This window comes from Mirounga angustirostris, unplaced genomic scaffold (assembly GCF_029215605.1).
Source record: "Mirounga angustirostris isolate CCGP_5_RB_7025 unplaced genomic scaffold, mMirAng1.0.hap1 SCAF_13, whole genome shotgun sequence".
Taxonomy (NCBI): Eukaryota; Metazoa; Chordata; class Mammalia; order Carnivora; family Phocidae; genus Mirounga; species Mirounga angustirostris.
The window spans coordinates 54,628,866-54,650,609 of record NW_026991721.1 but is presented as its reverse complement, the minus strand read 5'-3'; the positions used below and the strand labels follow the sequence as shown (position 1 = coordinate 54,650,609).

Sequence of the window (21,744 nt, the reverse complement as noted above, 5' to 3'; positions counted from 1 at the left end):
TGCCCAGGTTCAGGCAGCTGTGGAAAGTGATGAAACCAGGCTTATCCCCGGGTCTTCAGACTGATTTCTCCCCTACTTCTCCATAGCTCCTTCTCGGGGCCTCAGTTTCTCTGTCAAAGTTGGGGGTAGGATTCCATGACCTTCACAGCTTCTCCCTACTCTGGCAGCTGGGATCCTCTGACTGTCTTGTCCTTTCTGGGTGTATCTGTATGTAACAGACATGGAAAGGAGAAGACAATGCTAGTACTACAGACCTAACAGAAGGAATCCATGATGAGTGGGGAAGGGCACTCTCTCCCCAGGTCAGTTCACATGCAGTAAAACAGGCTCCACTTCCTCCAGGCTTGGCAGGCCTTACCTTCCTCGAGTCCTTCCAAGGCATCAAAATATGATGCTTGGCCTTTACTATCTTCTTGCGAATCAAGTGGATCCCCAGCCGCTCCTGGAGGAAGCTTTTCAGCAGTGGAGGGACCCCTGGAGTCATGATGGGGAAGATTACTATTAGCAGATATTTACTGGAGGCTTACTATGTGTCCCGCACTGTTCAAACTGCCAGACATGAATTAACTTTCATTAATACATCATTATTATGTAATGAATACATCATTCTCACACCAACCGCAGGAGATAGGTACCTATATTATTCCCATTTGAAGCACGGAGAGGTTAAGAAATTTTCCCAAGGCAACAAGGATAGTGCAAAGCAAGGGTGAGAACTCTGCTGGTGTCACTCTAGGACCCAGGATTCTAAAATGCCTCCAAGGTGTAGCACTGAGGCAGCACCCACTGTACCAGGATGCAGCACCCATTTCTGGACACAGCCCATTTGAAACCTCGTGCGTGGCCCTTTACGTTTCTCATCCCTCTCCCCTGCTCAGCCATGCCTCCCCTGCAGGCCCCTCCCCAGCTGGGAAGTAGGAAATGAGGTCACAATAGACCTGCTCTACAAAGCCAGGTGGCACTTAAAGATCTCATGCAGGATCTAGCTAATTCTGTGTTCCATTCCCAGCTCTGCCTCTTTCTTGTTGTGGGACCTTGGGTAGATCATGAACCTCCCTGGTCCGCAGCATCCTTCACTGAGCACGGGGACAATGACACCTGCCTCACAAGGTTGCTGTCAGGTAAGCTGGTGCACAGCAGGTGGTCAGCAACATCTGTGGTTCTCTCCGTCCCCAAATGCACCATGAACCACATCCACCCATGACCCACAGCAGAGCCCAGGGGCTCAGCATCCATGAGGTGGGGCTGAGGGTGCCCACACTGGCCCTGGGCACCGGGGTGGGAGCACAGGTTTGTGGGCACCATACCTCGTGTATGGGCCACCAGAGGGTTGTTATGAAAGATGAGCTCGCAGAGCGACGGGAAAAGAGCTACTGGCAGGATGGCATCTTCCTTTGCGATCTGTAAGGAACACGGGGAAAAGCTTCAGGTCGGCACCGCCCCGCCTCTGCCCAAGTGCTGCCAGGCCCCACACCGCGGGGCTACATGCTTGCTAGGGCAGGGGTGGGGCCGGGGACGTGAGGCTCCTGTACTGGACTCAGTGTTGGGCAGGGTCTGCTCCTGCGATGTCACCTGCTCACACCCACAGATCAGGATCCTGTCTGAAATTCCACATCACTGTTTCACATTTGAAAGTTAAGAATTGTTTTCTCCACGCTGGATATGTAGCCAAGACCAAGGAATGGAGATGTTGGTGGCAAAATAGGAACAAGCACAAAGAGTCTAGAAGTTTGGCAGGGCAATGACTTTGACTTCAGCATACAATTTGTCTGGCACTTCACCTTCCTCAATGCAACCTCTACACACCCTGTCAGTCTGTCAACAGCACTCCTGATGGTCTCTTTCATTAAGGCCTGTTCTGGGCACTGAGCTGGGGATGGGCAGGGGGCAGGCAGTCAGGGGGGACCCATTCATCTAAGGGATAAGCCGAGCCAATGATAAGGAAGACCTCCCGGCTGTCTGGGGCCCAGAGGCTGCTCTACCCCCATGAGGCCAGCCTCTGAAGGGCGAATAATACCCAAACCTTGCTGAGCAGAGTGGCTGGAACAACCTCGGGGAGGGTGTCTATTAGCAACAGAACAGTATCAGAGGGGCCACGAGTGGGGCAGTGGCCGTTCAGATGCCTGGGCACCCTGAACGTTATTGGGTTAGACTCAGGACCCGTGGAAGGCAATAAGGCCCGAGGACTGCGAGAGGGAGGGCCCTTCAGTTTGGCTTCCTCTGGAGCCCCAGTGGGTAGCACTAGATGCCCACTGGGCAATGAACCTATCCATTATCTTTGTGTTCATCCAATCAATAAGTATTAGTGAATGCCAACATATGTCAAGCACTAGGTTGGAAATGAGCAAAACCGCTAGAACTCCTGCCCTCAAGGAGTGCTGCCTGGGGGGACACAGGCACTGAAGCTGTAACAGAAAGGATGGGAGTTCTGCAGCTATAATCAGCGCCATGAGAGAGGGCGTGGGAAGTCCTTCCCTGTCTCCCTGGTCCACGCAGGGAGATAGGGAAGGCGTCCCTGAGATTTGAAGGGTGAGGAGGAGGTAGGGACAGAGCGCACAGCATAGAAACCTCTGTATTGGGCGCCTGGGTGGCTCAGTTGGTTAAGCAACTGCCTTCGGCTCAGGTCATGATCCTGGAGTCCCGGGATCGAGTCCCACATCAGGCTCCCTGCTCAGCAGGAGTCTGCTTCTCCCTCTGACCCTCCTCCCTCTCATGCTCTCTGTCTCTCATTCTCTCTCTCGCAAATAAATAAAATCTTAAAAAAAAAAAAGAAAAGAAAAGAAAAGAAAAGAAAAGAAACCTCTGTATTAACCAGAACCGTTCTCTCTACTTTCTGGGCACACAGCCAGACTGTCTTTGTGCCTCCTAGGCAACTAGATGTGCTCATATGACTCAGGTCATATGCAACAAGGTAGAAGGGACCATTTCTGGGCACAGCCCATTTGAAACCTCCTGAGTGACCCTCTACGCTGCTCACCCCCCTCCCCTGCTCCACCATCGACCTGCCAGATGCAGAGGAGTGAGTAAAATCCCCTTCAGGCCCTATGGGAGGACAGAGCCACAGCCAGAAGGGAGCTGGGTCTCTGCAAGATCACATGGGAGGCCCCCAGCCCACCTGGAATACCCACAGTGGATTTTGTGAAAGCAAGAAACAGACTTCTACTGAGGGAGGCCCCTGGGAATTGAAAGTGTGTGGCAGCAGCTCACGGTGCGTGCCCCACCCACTGCAGAGAGGAAGTGCCCATGGGAGAACCATGCAAGAAGGGCCTCACAGTGAGGAGGAGGAAAGCCAGCTGGGGGGTGGAAAGAAGGCCACTTTGGTTAACAGCAGAGGGAAAATGAGGCTAGAGATGCAAGTCAGGGCCAGACAAAAGCTAGAAAGATCTTGGTCCCTGGGGACCTAATACGTGAATTTTCAGAACTATGAGGACCCACATATGACCAGATCTGGTCACAGATTAGATATGCGCAGTGAGGAGGGACATAAAGGAGAGAGAAATGTTAAGGACGACAGCCAGATTTTGGCGTGATGGAGCTCTTCTCTAAGATCCGGGGCGATGGAAGACCTTCAAATTTGAAGATCGTTAATTCACTTTGGATACATGTACTTTGGAGGTACCTTTGAGACCTCCCAGTAGAGATTCAGGTAGGCAGTGGATACACTGGTCTGGAGTGTGCAGGATACTGGTTCTGTGTTGGAATTATAAATTTGTGAGCCACCGTCTGTGGGCCAGTGGGTATATGAAGGCATCTCAGGGAGAGAGTCCAGAGTGAGAGGTGAGGGACGAGGCGCGGGCCTTGAGCAGCTGGAACATTTGGTCATCGAGACCAGGACTTGGCACGGTTTTTCTGTCAAGGACCAGACAGTAAACGTTTTAGGCTTTACTGGCCATACCCGCTGTGTTGCAACTACTCCACTGGGCCGTTGTAACACAGAAACTGCAGAGACAACTCATAAGTAAGTGTGATGGCTCTTTTCCAATAAAACTTGAGTGATGGACTCTGAAATTTGAATTTCATATCATTTTAATGTGTCATGAAGGATTATCCTTCTTTTGATTTTTCAACCATTTAAAAATCTAAGAATCAGTCTTAGCTTGAAGGCCATACAAAGACCAAGGTCGGCAGATAATGCCTGTGGGCCAAATCCACCCCCCCCATCTGTTTAATACAGTTTCATCAGATCACTGCCGTGCTCATCCATTTACACATTGTCCTCTGTGCTACAAGGACACAATTGAGTAGTAGTGACAGAGTAATGTATTTATCTGGCCCTTTATAGAAAACATTTGCTGACTTTTTATCTAGACTCTAGGGAAGGAGGGAAGGAGGATGAACCTACAAAGAAGTCTAATATGTGTTGATAAATAACTATAAAATGGTGGCTAAAGAGGGTGCAGAGTCTTTTTTTTGGGGGGGCGGTGCAGAGTCTCTTATATACAAATCAGGTGGTCAAGAAGCACGCACAACAGAATAGGGGAGGGAGAATTAAATTTAATTTTGTCAGGATGCAAAATTCCATCCATCCAAATCAGGCAACTAAAGAGTTGAAGAAAGTTACAATTAAAACTGATAGAAAGTTGAAAGATACCCATGGCACGGATGTCATATTTTCTGTGAAATTAAGTCCCAGCTGAAGATATGGACTTAGGATTCTGGCTGAGGTAGTGAGGAAAATCTGGCCATCATGCTAGCCTATCCCTGTAAAGTGAGTTGAATGCCACTGATAATAAATTCAGGGTCCAATGACAACTTAGTATTTCTGTCCAATTTCATTGGGTTAAGGCAAATACAACTTAATCTGTCAAATTTATGAACTAAGTAAATATTAGTTAAAGGTTGAATGAAAGTGATTATTTTACTTTTTTGGGGGGTGGAGAGAGAGGGAGAGAGTGAGCAGGGGGAGGGGCAGAGGGAGAGGTAGATAGAAAATCTTTTTTTTTTTAAGATTTATTTATTTATTTGAGAGAGAGAGAGACCATGTGCATGCACACAAGCTGGGGGAGGGACAGAGAGAGGGGGGAGAGAGAGAGAGTCCTCAAGCAGACTTCCTGCTGAGTGTAGAGCCCAATGCAGGGCTCGATCCCAGGACTCTGAGATCATGACCTGAGCTGAAATCACAATTCGGATGCTTAACTGACTGAGCTACCCAGGTACCCTGAGATAGAGAATCTTAAGCAGGCTGCAGGCCCTGACATGGGCTTGATCTCAGGACCCTGAGAGCATGACCTAAGCCAAAATCAAGAGTCGGACCCTCAATCGACAGAGCCACCCAGGCACCCCATTGATTTTACTTTTGACACAAAACTTACTAGATTTCTGAGTGGATATTCTAGACATTTAAGTTCTGTTTGAACACAGAATTGGTTTTAAAATTTGTAACTTTAATAAACTGAATATTAATTTCAACACAGGTAGCATGAGTATTCCTTGATGTGATCAAAACATCATTCATTCATCAAACAAACTTACTGAGTACCTATCATGTATCAGGTGCTGTTCCAGATGATGAGGATATAGTTATAAGCAAAACAAAGTCCTACTCTCAAATAAACCTACATTCTGGCAGTAGACAACTGACAATAAAGAAAAAGATATATATGTTAGGTGATAACTGTCATAAAGAAAAATATAATTTAAAAACTCAAGTAAGCATATAGAAAAATGGAGAGTAGGGACGCCTGGGTGGCTCAGTTGGTTAAGCGTCTGCCTTTGGCTCAGGTCATGATCCCAGGGTCCTGGTATCGAGCCCCACATCGGGCTCCCTGCTCAGCGGGGAGCCTGCTTCTCCTTCTCCCTTGGCCTGTCTCCCCCGCTCATGCTCTCTCTCTCTCTGATATAAATAAATAAAATTAAAAAAAAAAAAGGAAAGTATTGCTCCCCTCCTAACAACAAGAAAAAAGAATAACTATAACATCATAACTTTTCTTGCATCTCCAAGAGAGCTAAGGTCTCAGGGCAACCATCTGGACTGGAATCTAAGGAAAGATGGGCACCTCCAAGGAGCGATGGGCCATGGACACTGGCTCACATGTGGCAGAACATGGGAGGAAGAGATGGCAAGTGCCATATAAGCAACTAGGAAGAAATGAGCTAAACATTTTAATGAGCCACTAAAGGCTAAGTGTGGGCCTCTTAGAGTAGAAGAGAACTCTCAAGAGTTGCAGAGAGAAGGAGAATTCATGGCCACTTGTGCGCAAAAGCCTGGACCCAGGGAGCAAGACTGGAGAAAGCCATCCCTGAGGCATAGGCCTGGAGGAGAAGAGTCCCTGACACTATCAGAAAGGCAGGAAGCCTTGCCACCCCTCTCCCTAGAGAACAAAAGCCCTAAGTTTCTGAGGAAGGTCAGCAAACCCTGTCAGGCCCATGGCCCTGCATCTGGGGAAGGGAAAAAATTAAAACCTTCTGCTCCTGGGGTAGGGGCAGGAAACCAACCTAGGCCTACTACCTGAGAGGTCTCTGACTGCTTGCGGAGGGGTAGGACCACTGAGAAGGCCCATCCTTGAGACACAGGAACCCAGGGCCTACTTAAGAGTGGGGTTGGACCCTCCCTTTGGCCCTCTACCACCAGACAAGCGAGCGCTAAGTAACAAGCAAAAGCAGTCTCCTGCTTGGAGAGAGGAACACGAGTGTGGAGATAAACCCTTGTGAAGTGTAGGAGCATGGGGAAGGCTGCACCCCGAGGACAGAGCAGGAACATAGAGAAAAACGTTCTGGCACCCCAGCAAGAACCAATTATATGCTGTCCCCAAGAGATGGACTTGAAATACAAAGCTATAAAGAGGTTGAAAGTAAAAGGATAGAAAGAGACTATGCAAACAGCAAGCATAAGAATCTATATTAAAATCAGACAAGACAGGGGCACCTGGGTGGCTCAGATGGTTAAGCATCTGCCTTCGGCTCAGGTCACGATCCCAGAGTCCTGGGATCAAGCCCCACATTGGGCTCCTGGCTCAGCAGGGAGCCTGCTTCTCCTTCTCCCTCTGCTCATGCTCTCTCTCTCTCTCTCTCTCTGTGTCTCAAATGAATAAATAAAATCTTTTAAAAAAAATCAGGTAAGACAGATATCAAGACAAGAAATTTTGTTCAAGGCACAGGGAGACAAGTCAAAATAATAACACATCAGGTAGCTATAAAAATTCTAGGTGTTTATGTACCTGATAGTAAAACTTCAAAACACATGCAGCAAAAACTGACAGAACTAAAGGGAGAAATAAACAGATCCACAGTCATGACTGGGGATGTTAACACGCTGCTCTCGATAACTGGTAGAACAAAGAGACAAATAGTACAGAAATGATCTGAGTTATACTACCAACCACCTTAACTTAATTGATATTTATAGAACACTATTCCTCAAAACTGCAGAATACACATTTTTTTCTAAGTGCACACATAACATTCACTAAGATAGAATATAGGATGGGACATAAAACAAGTTTCAATAGATGTCAGAAGAATGAAATCTTACAGGTTATGTTATTTGATCACAACAGAATTAAAGTAGAAATAATAAGTATAAGACATCTAGAAGATCTCCATATATTTGGAAATGAAGCATTTCACTTATCTAAACAATGCAAGAGTAAAAGAAGAAACCACAAGAATTTAAAAAGTTTAAAAGAATAAAAATAAACACACAAATCATAATTTGTAGGATGCAGCTAAAACAGTGCTTAGAGAAAAAGTTATAGCTTTATATGCTTATATTAAAGAATAAAAAGGTCTAAATCAATGATCTAAAATTACACTATTTAGGACACTAGAAAGAGAGGAACAAATTAAACTCGTGAGTAGGACAGAAATCAAGTTAGGAGCAGAAATCGATGAAATGGGAATACAGATAGGTAGAGAAATCTAATGAAACCAGCAGTTCCTTTTTTCAATAAAAGACACAAGTGACCAATTTCAAGAATCAAAGAGGGACCCATAATACATCTATGGTCCACTGATTATTGACAAGGGTGAGAAGACCATTCAATGGGGGAAAGAGCAGTCTTTCTGATCAATGGTGTTGAGGAAACTGCATATCCACATATAAAAGAATGAAGGTGGACCCTGCCTCACACCACATATGAAGATAAACTCAAAATGGATCAAAGATCTGAGTGTCAAAGCTAAAATGATAAAACTCTTAGGAAGAAAACACTTGAGGAGTTTGGCTGTACCAACTGCTTGCCTTAGAAGGAATGTAAGCAGAGTACCTTAAAAGTTGCCTACATTTCAGACTTGAGTAGACCTCAGTTGGTGGCGTTTACAGAAGTCAAATAGTACATGGCTATTGGAAAAATATGCTAACATAAAACATGAAGGAAAAACACATTAAATTTGTCCCATGGACTTTACATCTGCTGTTCCCATAGGCTAGAACATTTCCCACTTCACTCTTCTCTCACACTTCACCTCACTACACTCACAAACCACTCTCTTGAGAACCTTCCTTGATCCCAAATATTAGGTTAGACTGCCCCTGTCATATACTTCATAGCACTGTGAGTTTATTCCTAACACTAAGCATGCTTATATTGAGACCACTTGTCCTGTACCAGTCTTCCCTAGGGGTGACAAGCTCCAAAAAGCAAGAGGCCCGATCTTTCTTTGCACAGCTGTGTACCTAGTATGCAGCTTAGAGTCTGGCACATGGTATTAAATAAATATCTGTGACTGAATGGATGGACTCCTGCCTTGGTCTGTACTCTCTCCACTTCCCCCACCCTGAGAACTCCTGAGCCCACATATCTGTAATGGGGAGTTATAGGGCTGGCCTTCAGGCCAGAGCAGATTGCATCCCACCCTCCCATCTGTGCCCCTGAGAAAATAGGAAGAGAAGCAGAAGAGTCACCTTGTTGTAGGCCAGGCTAAGGTACCTCAGCTCTGGAAAGGGCGGGGCCAGCGTCTGGTTCCTGGCCTTCAGTGACTTCACGGGAAGAATCTCGAATATGGGAGGAAGTGCACATACCTTGGTTGCCTTAGAAGGAAAAAAGGTCTATTGTCAAAGTGTCCTGATGATAAGAAGCTGAATGCTGTCAAGGACCAAGAGACCTTTCCTATGAAGGGTAATGGAAAGAAGTGACCATTCTAGAAAGGCTTGGCCAAAAGAGCCATCTAGGGTCATAACGGGAGATGTTACCAAGGGCCCAGAGTTCTGGTTCCAAGTTCTCTGAGGTCACATGATATGCTAATTCTCCGTCACCCAAAGTTCAGGCTTCAAGTGCTCTGATACCAAATGATAATATAGCAGTGATGTAGACATCAGAAGTTCTCTGCCCCCACCTCCCACTTTCTGCCCTACAGCTTATCCTGAAATGGCCGTTCTCTACAGTTGGGCTAAAATTTCTCCAACAGGCAAAAGGACAGTGCTTGCATTTTATTTTATTTTTTTAAAAAAGATTTTTAAATTTTTAAGTCATCTTCACACCCAACGTGGGATTGAACTCACAACCCTGAGATCAAGGGCCCCAGCACACTCTTCCAGCTGAGCGGGTGCTTGCATTTTAAAGGGGACTTTTCCTAGTGGGGAGATGGAGAGCACGAGCGACCTGAGCCTTGAGTACCTGGTCTGATGGGCTACAATGATCCTACAATGGAGGCTCTTCATTCCAGGATAAATCAATAGCTAAGTCCTGGATGACTTCAAGCAGGCCTTCAGGCCTGAGTGTGACCTGGTGCACCCGTGTCACTTGTAGGGTCGTGGTTTTTCAGCACAACCCAGTCTGCCTCAGGATCAACATGTTTAATTAAGCAGAAAACAGAAGGTACTGGGTTAATCATGCCTCACTGATTCCTTGAGTTAGATGGGACTAGAGGAAATTACAGGCTGAGATGCTGGGCTAATAACTGGGTTCAAATGAACTAGATTCTGTTCTAAGCTCCATTAATTGCTGTGTAATCTTGAGCAAGTCACTTAAATTTCACTTGTTCATTCAGTGAACAGTAGCGGAGTGCCTACTCAGAGCCAAGTATTTTGTGCCCTCCTAGGGTCCAACTCGTACACCCACACAAGTGGGACAGGTGAGTCATGAGTGAGAGTAAAACGAAAACCAGTGATGGTGCTGGCGCATGTCTGTGACTCTCCGCTCCAGGTGATCCAAATGCAATGTGCCAGAGGCCACAGTGGAAAGCAGTGGCAGTCTGGTAAAGCATTCTCCTCCACCGTGCAATTCCCTATCTGGAGCATGGCTGTGTGACCTGAAGGGGGCAAGTCAGACTGCCGCACAGAAAAGAAAGAGCCAGAGAGTGAGGCTCAGGGGTATCTAGCACTGTCCAGGGGCATGAGTGTCCTGCCCTGAAGGCATGAGGGATACACACCTGACTTCTACAGAAAGAGGCCACTATAAGTCTCCACCATCTAACACACTGTCTACATGCTCAGATGCCAGAGCGTTGGGATCTGAGCACTGAACAACCTACCAATTATCTTTGACTTTTGTGGCCAACTGTTTAACGGCCCACAGGCCCCTCTATGCCGTATGTATGCCCTTCGGCAGTGTGGCCTTGGTGCTCCTCTCATTCAGAGGTGGAATCTGTATCTCTATGCCCTCGAACCTAGACTGGCTGTTGTATAATAAAGAATTTGTCTGGTCTCTGTCCCAGGTTTTTGGCATTGAGCTTCCAAAACTCTTGGAACTTCCTGAGTGATAGAAATATCTTTGTTATTCATGAGCCCCGGGTTCACACTTAAGTTTATGCTAATGAGACGACTCAGGATGAGGGCTGGCCACACCTGAAAGACAACCCCACTATTAGAGAGTTGGGGTTTTGAGCCAGCCTGACCTCTGGGCTAGAGATTAAGTTCAGTCCTGTGGCCAGTGGTTCAGTCAGTCATGCCTATGTAATGAAACTCCAAAAAAAAGCTCCGGACACTGAGGCTTGAGTGAGTTTCCTGATGGGTGAATACATCAGATGTGCTGGGAGGGTGACACACCCAGATTCCACAGTGAGAGGGCACAAAAGCTCTGCATTTGGGACCCTCCTGGACCTCACATTATTTATCTTTTCAATCGGCTGGTCCTGATTTGTACCCTTTATAGTAAAACTGTGATCATAAGGATAGTGCTTTCCTGAGTTCTATAAGTTGTTCTAGTAAATTACTGAGCCTGAGAAGGTTGTGTGAACTCCAATATTTATAGCCAGTTTGTCATAAGTGCTGACAGCTTGGGGCCCCCCAAACTTGCAGCTAGCGTCTGAAGTGAGGGCAGTCTTTTTGGGAAATGTGCCCTTCACCTGTGGGGTCTGTGCTATCTACAGGTAGCTAGCATAAGAATTGTACTGCCCTATCATACTTAATACTTGCTTTGACCAACAGAATGTGGCAGAAGGGCCACCATTTGAGTTCCAGAGCCTTGCAATTCACTCTTGCCCTCTTGGAACCCTAAGGCCACCATGCTGTAAAGAAGTCCATAATAAAAAGACTCCGTATAGATGCCAAGCCATACCAGCTGTCCATGAACTCAGGCCCTAGCGAACCAGCCAGCTGCATGAATGAGCCCTGGCAAGACCAGTGGAACACCTAACCCCCCCAAATAATTGTGAGAAATAATAAATTGCTATTGTTTTAAGTCTGTAATTCTTGGGTGGGTTTGTCATGTGGCAATAGTTAATTGATATAATTTCTCACCCAGCTTTATCCGTGGGGAGGGAGTGTACTGAGCTGCCTCTCAAGGATGCAGGTTGGCTAAATGTGTACCTATACTTCTTATTGTAAATGAAGAAATCAATAGTGCATCAGTCCTCGTGAGCTTGGTTAGTAAGCATCTAACCCTGAAAGAAAAACCAATTTTCTGTCCAGACAAAAATCAAGCATCTAAACCTGTGACACCAAGGATCAGACCCTAGATGGTGGTATATTTGGCAAGGATGAGTGTAGCTTTTGGGGGCCCTTACTAGGGAGCCCCAAGGTTCCATCTTGGTGGCTGCCTCACTTCAATGCCAGCCTGATCACTTAAGGCAGCAACCATTCTGACTGCACACATCTGAGAACAGCAAAAGTGAGCTTGTGGGCTGTGTGAGGTCAGGGACCTGACTGTCTAGTCCACCACTGTATGTTCATAGGCCAGCACAGTGCCAGGCACATGGTAGGTATTCGGTAAATATCTGTTCAATGAACGGGCTTCTTCAGTGTGATATATATAAATGCCCCTCATAGCTTCATTAGCTTACTTTTGTTTTTTAAAATGAATGTTCTAACTTAAGGACACAAATATAAAATAGGCAGTTCCTACCTCTGAGGTTGAAAATCCAGGGTAAGATGAGAACACAACCTCTGAAACAAAAGAGAAACAGAATAAAGTTTGATGAGTGCACTGACTGCCCCCAGAGAGGCTGGAGTCTGGGTCTCCCATCCACTGTGTACAGGAGGGTGACCCCTAGCGGGGTTCTCACTGGTCCTCATCTCTAACTCTAACTGGGAGGAGTTGGCTGTGATACCTGTCAGGTGGTAAGTGGCACTTAGAATAAAATCAAAACTCCTTGGCCAGGCCTCTGAGGTCCTGCCTGATCTGGCTCCCACCTAACTTCTCCAATCTTATCTCATGCCACCCTGTCCTTCACTCACTACATTTCAGCCACATTGACTTTCCTTCTGACTTTGCAACATGCAAGCTCTTTTAGCCTCAGTACTACTGGGTGGGCAGACAGTACTGATCAGAGAAGGCAAACCAACTGTCTTAGAAGAGAGAAATGTATATAAAAGATTTTTTGTCAAAGGATTTGAAAATACTCTTTGTTATGCGAGTAGAAATAGAATATATTAAGACAGTGAATTCAGGAGAGATAGTAAGAATAACCAGCAGCACAGTATAGTAAGGAAGAGGTTGTGGAGTGACTTCATTCTTGGCATCATCGGAATGAGATGAGCCAATAAACATCTGAGTTCAGCCATAAATCAAAGCATCTTCTTGGACTGGATCCAAGTAGTGCAGGCACTACTCAACATTGCCCTGGCTAATAGGTTATATTAGTGATATTATACTTCCACATGTTAATGATATTATACTGATAAAAGTTACATGAAAATGAAGTAAACAATAAGAGGGGTGGAGCATCACATGGCCCAAAAAACTTCTCCTATGACATCCGTCTGGAAAGGACTGGAGGATGGGTTTGTACAAGGAACAAAGTAGGAATTAGCAAGAGGATGGGCCATGGTTGCAAGTGTGGCTGCTAAAGAGTGATCCTGTGGGGAGACAGGCCCTACATCTAGAAAGATGAGCCATGTATACTCTACCTGAACATATATCATCTCCCTATAATCTCAGGTTAGAAAGGTTATTGGGTACAAGTTCAAAATTTCTATGTACTAGCAACAAACAAGTGGAAATGTAATACAAAAAAGCATCACCATTGACAATAGCATTGAAAAAGACCAAATGCTTAAGAACAAATCTAATGCAAGACCTCACCACTGAAGACTACAAAGCACTGATGAGAACAATTTTAAAAGACCTAAAACATGGTGGGATATATTATTTTAATGATTTAGAAAACTCAATATTGTAAATATGTCAATTCTCTCCAAATTAGTCTATAGGATCAATACAATTCTTTTGTCTTTTATTTTTATTTTTTTAGAGAGAGTGAGTGAGCGGGGGAGGGGAAGAGGGGCAGAGGACAAGGGAGAGAGAGAATCTTAAGCAGGCTCCACACCCAGCACAGAGCCCAATCTCACAACCCTGAGATCATAACCTAAGCCAAAATCAAGAGTCGGACACTTAACTGAGCCACACATGTGCCCCTGATCAATGCAGTTCTAATCAAAATCCCCGCAGGATTTTGTGTGGAAATTGACAAGCTGATTCTAAAATTTATATACAAATGCAAAGGCTTTATAATAGCTATAGCAATTTTTAAGAACAACAATGAAGCTAAGGAACTTCACTATCAGTTCTCAAAATGTGTTACAAAGCTACAGTAATTTCTTTCTTTTTTTTTTTAGAGAGAGAGTGCACACACACGATCAGGGTGGGGGGAGGGGCAGAGGGAGAGGGAGAGAGAGAATCCCAAGCAGGCTCATGCCCAGCACAGAGCCCCATGGGGGGCTCGATCTCACGACCCTGAGATCATGACCTGAGCCGAAATCAAGAATTGGATGCTCAACCTACTGAACCACTCAAGCACCCCTAAAGCTACAATAATTTAGACACATACAGAACCCACCTTACCATAATACCTCACTTACAACTCAGTGGGGAAACGGATATAGTCTTTTCAACAAGTGGTATTGAGTCAATTAGATACCCATATAAAAAAGTAAACTTTGACTCTACATCATACACAAAACTTCTAGGTAGATCATAGATCAAAATATAAAAACTAAAATAAGCTTCCAGAAGAAAATATAGGAAAATATCTTCTTGGCTTGAAGCAGACCCAAAATACCTGAACAGGAAATAAAAAGCACTAACCATAAAAAATTGAACTGAACTTTTATTCATCAAAATTCATCATTAAGAACACGAGAAAGGAAGCTACAGACTGTGAAAAAATTTTTGTAATATACAGATCTACAAAGGACTTGTACCTAGCATATATAAAGAACTCAAGCGAATCAACAAGAAAGGACATATAACTAATTTAAATATAGACAAAAGACTTGAATAGGTACTTCCAAAAGAGGATATCAAAGTGAGCAATAAACATATGGAAGGTACTTAAGATCATTAGTCACTTAAGAAATGCAAATTAAAACCAGAATGAGAAACCACTACATACCTACCCTAAACAGGTAGTATCAAAAAGACTGACATTACCAGAGAGAGCCTAAAAGTAACATAGACCAGAAAGGAACACAGACAATATATAGTAACAGTCACCTTACAGGTAATGCAATGGCACTAAATTCATGTAAACGGGCTGAATGTCCCAATCAAAAGACACAGGCTATCAGATTGGATAAAAAAAACAAGACCCATCGATATGCTGTCTGCAAGAGACTCATTTTAGACCCAAAGACACCCCCAGATTGAAAGTGAGGAGGTGGAAAACCATTTACTATGCTAATGGGACACCAAAAGAAAGCTGGAGTGGCAATCCTTATATCAGACAAATTAGATTTTAAACCAAAGACTGTAATAAAAGATGAGAAAGGACACTATATCCTACTTAAAGGGTCTATCCAACAAGAAGATCTAACAATTGTAAATATCTATGCCCCTAACATGGGAGCAGCCAATTATATAACCCAATTAATAACAAAAGCAAAGAAACACATCGACAACAATACAATAATGGTGGGGGACTTTAACACCCCCCTCACTGAAATGGACAGATCATCTAAGCAAAAGATCAACAAGGAAATAAAGACTTTAAATGACACACTGGATCAAATGGACTTCACAGATATATTCAGAACATTCCATCCCAAAGCAACAGAATACACATTCTTCTCTAGTGCCCATGGAACATTCTCCAGAATAGATCACATCCTAGGTCACAAATCAGGTCCCAACCGGTACCAAAAGATTGGGATCATTCCCTGCATATTTTCAGACAATGCTTTGAAACTAGACCTCAATCACAAGAGGAAAGTCGGAAGGAACTCAAATACATGGAGGCTAAAGAGCATCCTACTAAAGAATGAATGGGTCAACCAGGAAATTAAAGAAGAATTTTAAAAATTCATGGAAACAAATGAAAATGAAAACACAACTGTTCAAAATCTTTGGGATCCAGCAAAAGCAGTCCTAAGAGGAAAGTATATAGCAATACAAGCCTTTCTCAAGAAACAAGAAAGGTCTCAAATACACAACCTAACCCTACACCTAAAGGAGCTGGAGAAAGAACAGCAAATAAAGCCTAAACCCAGCAGGAGAAGAGAAATAATAAAGATCAGAGCAGAAATCAATGAAATAGAAACCAAAAGAACAATAAAACAGATCAACGAAACTAGGAGCTGGTTCTTTGAAAGAATTAACAAGATTGATAAACCCCTGGCCAGACTTATCAAAAAGAAAAGAGAGAGGATCCAAATAAATAAAATCATGAATGAAAGAGGAGAGATCACAACCAACACCAAAGAAATACAGACAATTATAAGAACATATTATGAGCAACTCTATACCAGCAAATTAGATAATCTGGAAGAAATGGATGCATTCCTAGAGATGCATCAAATACCAAAACTGAACCAGGAAGAAATAGAAAACCTGAACAGACCTATAACCACTAAGGAAATTGAAGCAGTAACCAAAAATCTCCCAACAAACAAAAGCCCAGGGCCAGATGGCTTCCCAGGGAAATTCTACCAAACATTTAAAGAAGAATTAATATCTATTGTTCTGAAACTGTTCCAAAAAATAGAAATGGAAGGAAAACTTCCAAACTTGTTTTATGAGGCCACCATTACCTTGATCCCAAAACAAGACAAAGACCCCATGAAAAAGGAGAATTACAGACCAATATCCTTGATGAACATGGGTACAAAAATTCTCACCAAAATACTAGCCAAAAGGATCCAACAGTACATTAAAAGGATTATTCACCACGACCAAGGGGGATTTATACCTGGGCTGCAAGGTTGGTTCAACATCCGCAAATCAATCAGTGTGATACAATACATTAATAAAAGAAAGAACAATGGGGCGCCTGGGTGGCTCAGATGGTTAAGCGTCTGCCTTCGGCTCAGGTCATGATCCCAGGGTCCTGGGATCGAGCCCCACATCGGGCTCCTGGCTCAGTGGGGAGCCTGCTTCTCCCTCTCCCTCTGCCTCTCTCCCTGCTCATGCCCTCTCTCTCTCTGTATCTCCGTCTCAAATGAATAAATAAAATCTTAAAAAAAATAAAAATAAAAATAAAAAAAATAAAAGAAAGAACAAGAACCATATGATCCTCTCAATAGATGCAGAAAAAGCATTTGACAAAGTACAGCATCCTTTCTTGATCAAAACTCTTCAGAGTATAGGGATAGAGGGTACATACCTCAATATCATAAAAGCCATCTATGAAAAACCCACAGCGAGTATCATTCTCAATGGGGAAAAACTGAGAGCTTCCCCCCTAAGGTCAAGAACACGACAGGGATGTCCACTATCACCACTGCTATTCAACATAGTATTAGAAGTCCTAGCCACAGCAATCAGACAACAAAAAGAAATAAAAGGCATCCAAATCGGTAAAGAAGAAGTCAAACTCTCACTCTTTGCAGATGATATGATACTTTATGGGGAAAACCCAAAAGACTCCACCCCAAAACTGCTAGGACTCATACAGGAATTCAAGCTCTATTACAAAGCTGTAATCACCAAGACAGTATGGTACTGGCACAAAAACAGACATATAGATCAATGGAACAGAATAGAGAGCCCAGAAATGGACCCTCAACTCTATGGTCAACTAATCTTCGACAAAGCAGGAAAGAATGTCCAGTGGAAAAAAGACAGTCTCTTCAACAAATGGTGTTGGGAAAATTGGACAGCCACATGCACAAGAATGAAACTGGACCATTTCCTTACACCACACACAAAAATAGACTCAAAATGGTTGAAAGACCTAAATGTGAGCCAGGAGTTTGTCAAAATGCTAAAGGAGAACACAGGCAGCAACCTCTTCCACCTCAGCTGCAGCAACTTCTTCCTAGAAATATCACCAAAGGCAAGGGAAGCAAGGGCAAAAATGAACTATTGGGACTTCATCAAGATAAAAAGTTTTTGCACAGCAAAAGAAACAGTCAACAAAACCAAAAGACAACCGACAGACTGGGAGAAGATATTTGCAAATGACATATCAGATAAAGGACTAGTATCTAAAATCTATAAAGAACTTATCAAACTCAACACCCAAAGAACAAATGATCCAATCAAGAAATGGGCAGAAGACATGAACAGACATTTTTCCAAAGAAGACATCCAAATGGTCAACAGACACATGAAAAAGTGCTCAACATCGCTCGGCATCAGGGAAATCCAAATCAAAACCTCAATGAGATACCACCTCACATCAGTCAGAATGGCTAAAATTAACAAGTCAGGAAATGACAGATGTTGGCGAGGATGAGGAGAAAGGGGAACCTACACTGTTGGTGGGAATGCAAGCTGGTGCAGCCACTCTAGAAAACAGTATGGAGGTTCCTCAAAAAGTTGAAAATAGAGCTACCATACGATTCAGCAATTGCACTACTGGGTATTTACCCCAAAGATACAAATGTAGGGATCCGAAGGATACGTGTACCCTGATGTTTATAGCAGCAATGTCCACAATAGCCTAACTATGGAAAGAGCCAAGATGTCCATCGACAGATGAATGGATAAAGAGGATGGAAGAACCTGAATAAACAAACTGAGAGTTCTAGAGGGGAGGCGGGTGGGGGGATGGGTTAGCCTTGTGATGGATATATATATATACACACACATACACACACGCGCGCGCACACACACACAATGGAATATTATGCAGCCATCAAAAGGAATGAAATCTTGCCATTTCCAGTGACGTGGATGGAACTGGAGGGTATTATGCTGAGCGAAATAAGTCAATCAGAGAAAGACATGTATCATATGATCTCACTGTATGAGGAATTCTTAATCTCAGGAAAGAAACTGAGGGTTGCTGGAGTGGTGGGGGGTGGGAGGGATGGGGTGGCTGGGTGATGACATTGGGGAGGGTATGTGCTATGGTGAGTGCTGTGAATTGTGTAAGACTGTTGAATCATAGACCTGTACCTCTGAAACAAATAATACATTATATGTTAAAAAAAAAAAAAAAAGAAGATAGCAGGAAGGGAAGAATGAAGGGGGGGAAGTCAGAGGGGGAGACGAACCATGAGAGACTATGGACTCTGAGAAACAAACTGAGGGTTCTAGAGGGGAGGGGGGGTGGGGGGATGCGTTAGCCTCGTGATGGGTATTAAAGAGGGCACGTTCTGCAAGGAGCACTGGGTGTTATACGCAAACAATGAATCATGGAACACTACATCAAAAACTAATGATGTATGGTGATTAACATAACATAATAATAATAAAAAAAAGACTGACATTACCAAGTGTTTATGAGGATAAACAACTGGAAATGAAATCTCTTACATTAATATGGGGATCAAAACTGTACAACTGCACTGGAAAAATACTTGGCAGTTTTTACTAATGTTAAACATACTTTTATACTCTAAGACACAACAATTCCATTCCTGGGTATATACCCAATAGAAACGAGTGCTTAAGTCCACCAAAAGAGGTAAAAGAATATTCATAGTAGCTTTATCCATAATAGCCTCAAACTAAAAACAACCAAAATGTCTATCAACAGTAAGAAGGATAAATAACTTGGAAAATACATAAGAGAAATGAAAAATAGTGAACTACCAATATATGCAACAACATGAATGAATCGGACAGACATAATATTGAGTGAAATAAATCTGACAAAAAAGAGCACATGCTGAATAGTTCAGTATTCATAAATTTCAAATCAGGCAAAACCTATAGCTGGTGATAGAAGTCAGAGTGGTGATTATTCTTGGAGGAGGTACTAATCAGGAGGATACCACATGGGATGCTGGAAATGTTCTATATTGTAATATGGGTAGTGGTTAGAAGGATGTATGTATGTATGTAACAATTCAAGCTGTACACAATATTTCTATATTTTTACTTTATGTTGGTTATTTCTCAATTTAAAATAAATATTAAGAAAATAGTAATAGATAACTAGATCAGTAAAGCAGAATATATAAGAAATATACTCATGTAATAGAGATTTTGGTTTATAATAAAGGTGACATTCCTTTCCTTTTCTGCCTCTAAAGTTGCCATTTGGATACAGTTCTTGGCACCATGGTAGTCATCTTGAGACCTCAATGGGAACCAGCCTACAAGGACAAGCAAGCAGGCCAAGGATGGCAGAAAAGAGGATGGAAAGAACCTGACTCCCTTAAGAATATCAATGCACCCCAGAATTAGCCATCTCTGGAAAGTCTTACTTCTGAGTTTCTTGTTATTTGAGATTTTTAAAAATCTACTTTTAATTGGATTTTAAAAGTATCTTAACAGAGAATCAGTTAGGAAGTCATTGAAATAATTCATGGGAGACCTCCACCTTTCCAGGCCGAGCAGCTTCAGCGCAGCAGCTCCTCAGGGAGCTACAGACCTTCAGAATAAGCTCTCAGAAGCTTATTCCCACCATGGGGCTTGAGTCTCTGGAACAAGGGGCATCACTCACCTGTCCGGTCAACATCCTTTTTCATGGGCAGTACAGTATAATCTGGTTGCTCGTCTGAGACCTCAAACATCCACGGCTTGGGCTGTCTCATGGAATGGGGCTCTTTCTGGGGACTCCCCCTGCCTCCAACCCAGTCCCCTGACCCGTCTCGGTGCTGAAACTGCTGTAGGTACGGGATCCGGAAAATCCTGTTTTGGTCCAGGCTTAACTTCTTCAGTCTTCAATTAAGGAAAGGGAATACAGAATCACAGCAATAATGATACCTCTGCGGCATTTACCAAACAACTTTAGGGAAAAAACATGGATTCACACTTGGACACTTACTCTTCTGGTGTGACCTTTAGCCAGTGACTTACCCTCTCTGGGCCTCAATATCCCTATCTCTAAAATGGGGATAATATTCATTAACCTTTCAAGGTTCCTATGAAGATTAATAAGACAATGTAAATGGCCCACCACAAAGTAGTATTCAGTAAATGGTAGCTGAATCCAAAGTAAATTTTCCAGGGATCTAAAGCTTAACCATTTAAATGCCAGCATTTTCATTACTTTAATCAAATAGGTAGAATTCAGCAGTTAACCTTATCTTTCTGATTCCATTTTTTTTTTTTTCTGTCCCCTATATCAGGGGTCAGGAGCCTATCTCTGGTAATATCTCCTTTTACCCTCCTTTCTCTTTGCCACTTCTAATCCAGTCACTTGATCAGAAATGTCCTACTGATGCCCCACTTTTATGGCTGAGCTAAAGCTCAGAGGGGAGAAGTTAATCACCCATGGCCACACAGCAGAGATAAGTGGTGGAGCTGGGATTTAAACCCCGGCCTTCTGGATTCCAGAGCAGCACTAGGGTGTGGGCCAGGCTGGGGGTCCTGCAGAGAGGAGATGGTGGCTTTACCTTCTGAGCCCGGCCAGGCTGGCAAAGCAATTGGGGCTGGAGAGCTTGTTGTCATCCAGCATCAGTGTCTCCAGCGCTGGGAACCTCAGGATGTACCTCCTGCTTGTCAGTGACGTCACAGATGCTTCCCTGCGAGTGCAAGGATCCTGGGTAATGAGCAAGGGCAGGGGACAAACTCCACCATCCCCAGGAAGTAGGAATGGGGATAGGAATAGAGATGGAGGACAGGGAATCAATCAAGAGGCATAACCAGCTTGGGAACTTCTCTAGTGCCCCTGAGACGTCCCTGCAGAGAGGGACCAGAAGGTCCCTCCCCAACTGATCCCTTCCCCGAATCCCACTCATACATCAGTCTTCTGTATGGAGAAAGGCTGCACACATTCACAGATGGACTCAGTGAGACTGGGTTGGGGCAGGATGGGGGGCACTAGTAATGCTCATGGAAAATACCAGAATGAATGAGGCATGACCAAGTTGAGGGAAAACATTCTGCAGAAAGAATACTGCACAATTTTTGTTCAGGTCAGACTCCTGGGTATGCTGCATCACCCCAAGGACTGGTAACCATAGGAGCATCAGGAGACAGAGCCCTTGGCAGGGACCACAGCCTTGATTCACGTAGGGTAAGGTAGGCTGGTCACAGTGAGATTCTCCTCTAAAGAGACTTAATAAAATGCACACATCAGTAAGGAGTTGAGAAT

The 21,744-nt window shown here is 43.8% G+C and overlaps 1 protein-coding gene across 2 annotated transcripts in view; it reads right to left on the bottom strand.

Moving 5' to 3' along the window:
* XRRA1 (X-ray radiation resistance associated 1) overlaps positions 1-21,744 on the bottom strand; it is a 63,769-nt gene that overhangs the window by 6,211 nt on the left and 35,814 nt on the right. For both annotated transcript variants that reach the window (XM_045894439.3, XM_064576920.1), the window contains 6 exons: positions 21,044-21,172; positions 20,149-20,366; positions 12,222-12,262; positions 8,843-8,968; positions 1,308-1,401; positions 359-474 (listed from right to left, as the gene is read on the bottom strand). In XM_045894439.3, the coding sequence (XP_045750395.1) occupies positions 359-474; positions 1,308-1,401; positions 8,843-8,968; positions 12,222-12,262; positions 20,149-20,366; positions 21,044-21,172 (724 nt within the window). The remainder of the gene's footprint in view (positions 1-358; positions 475-1,307; positions 1,402-8,842; positions 8,969-12,221; positions 12,263-20,148; positions 20,367-21,043; positions 21,173-21,744) is intronic.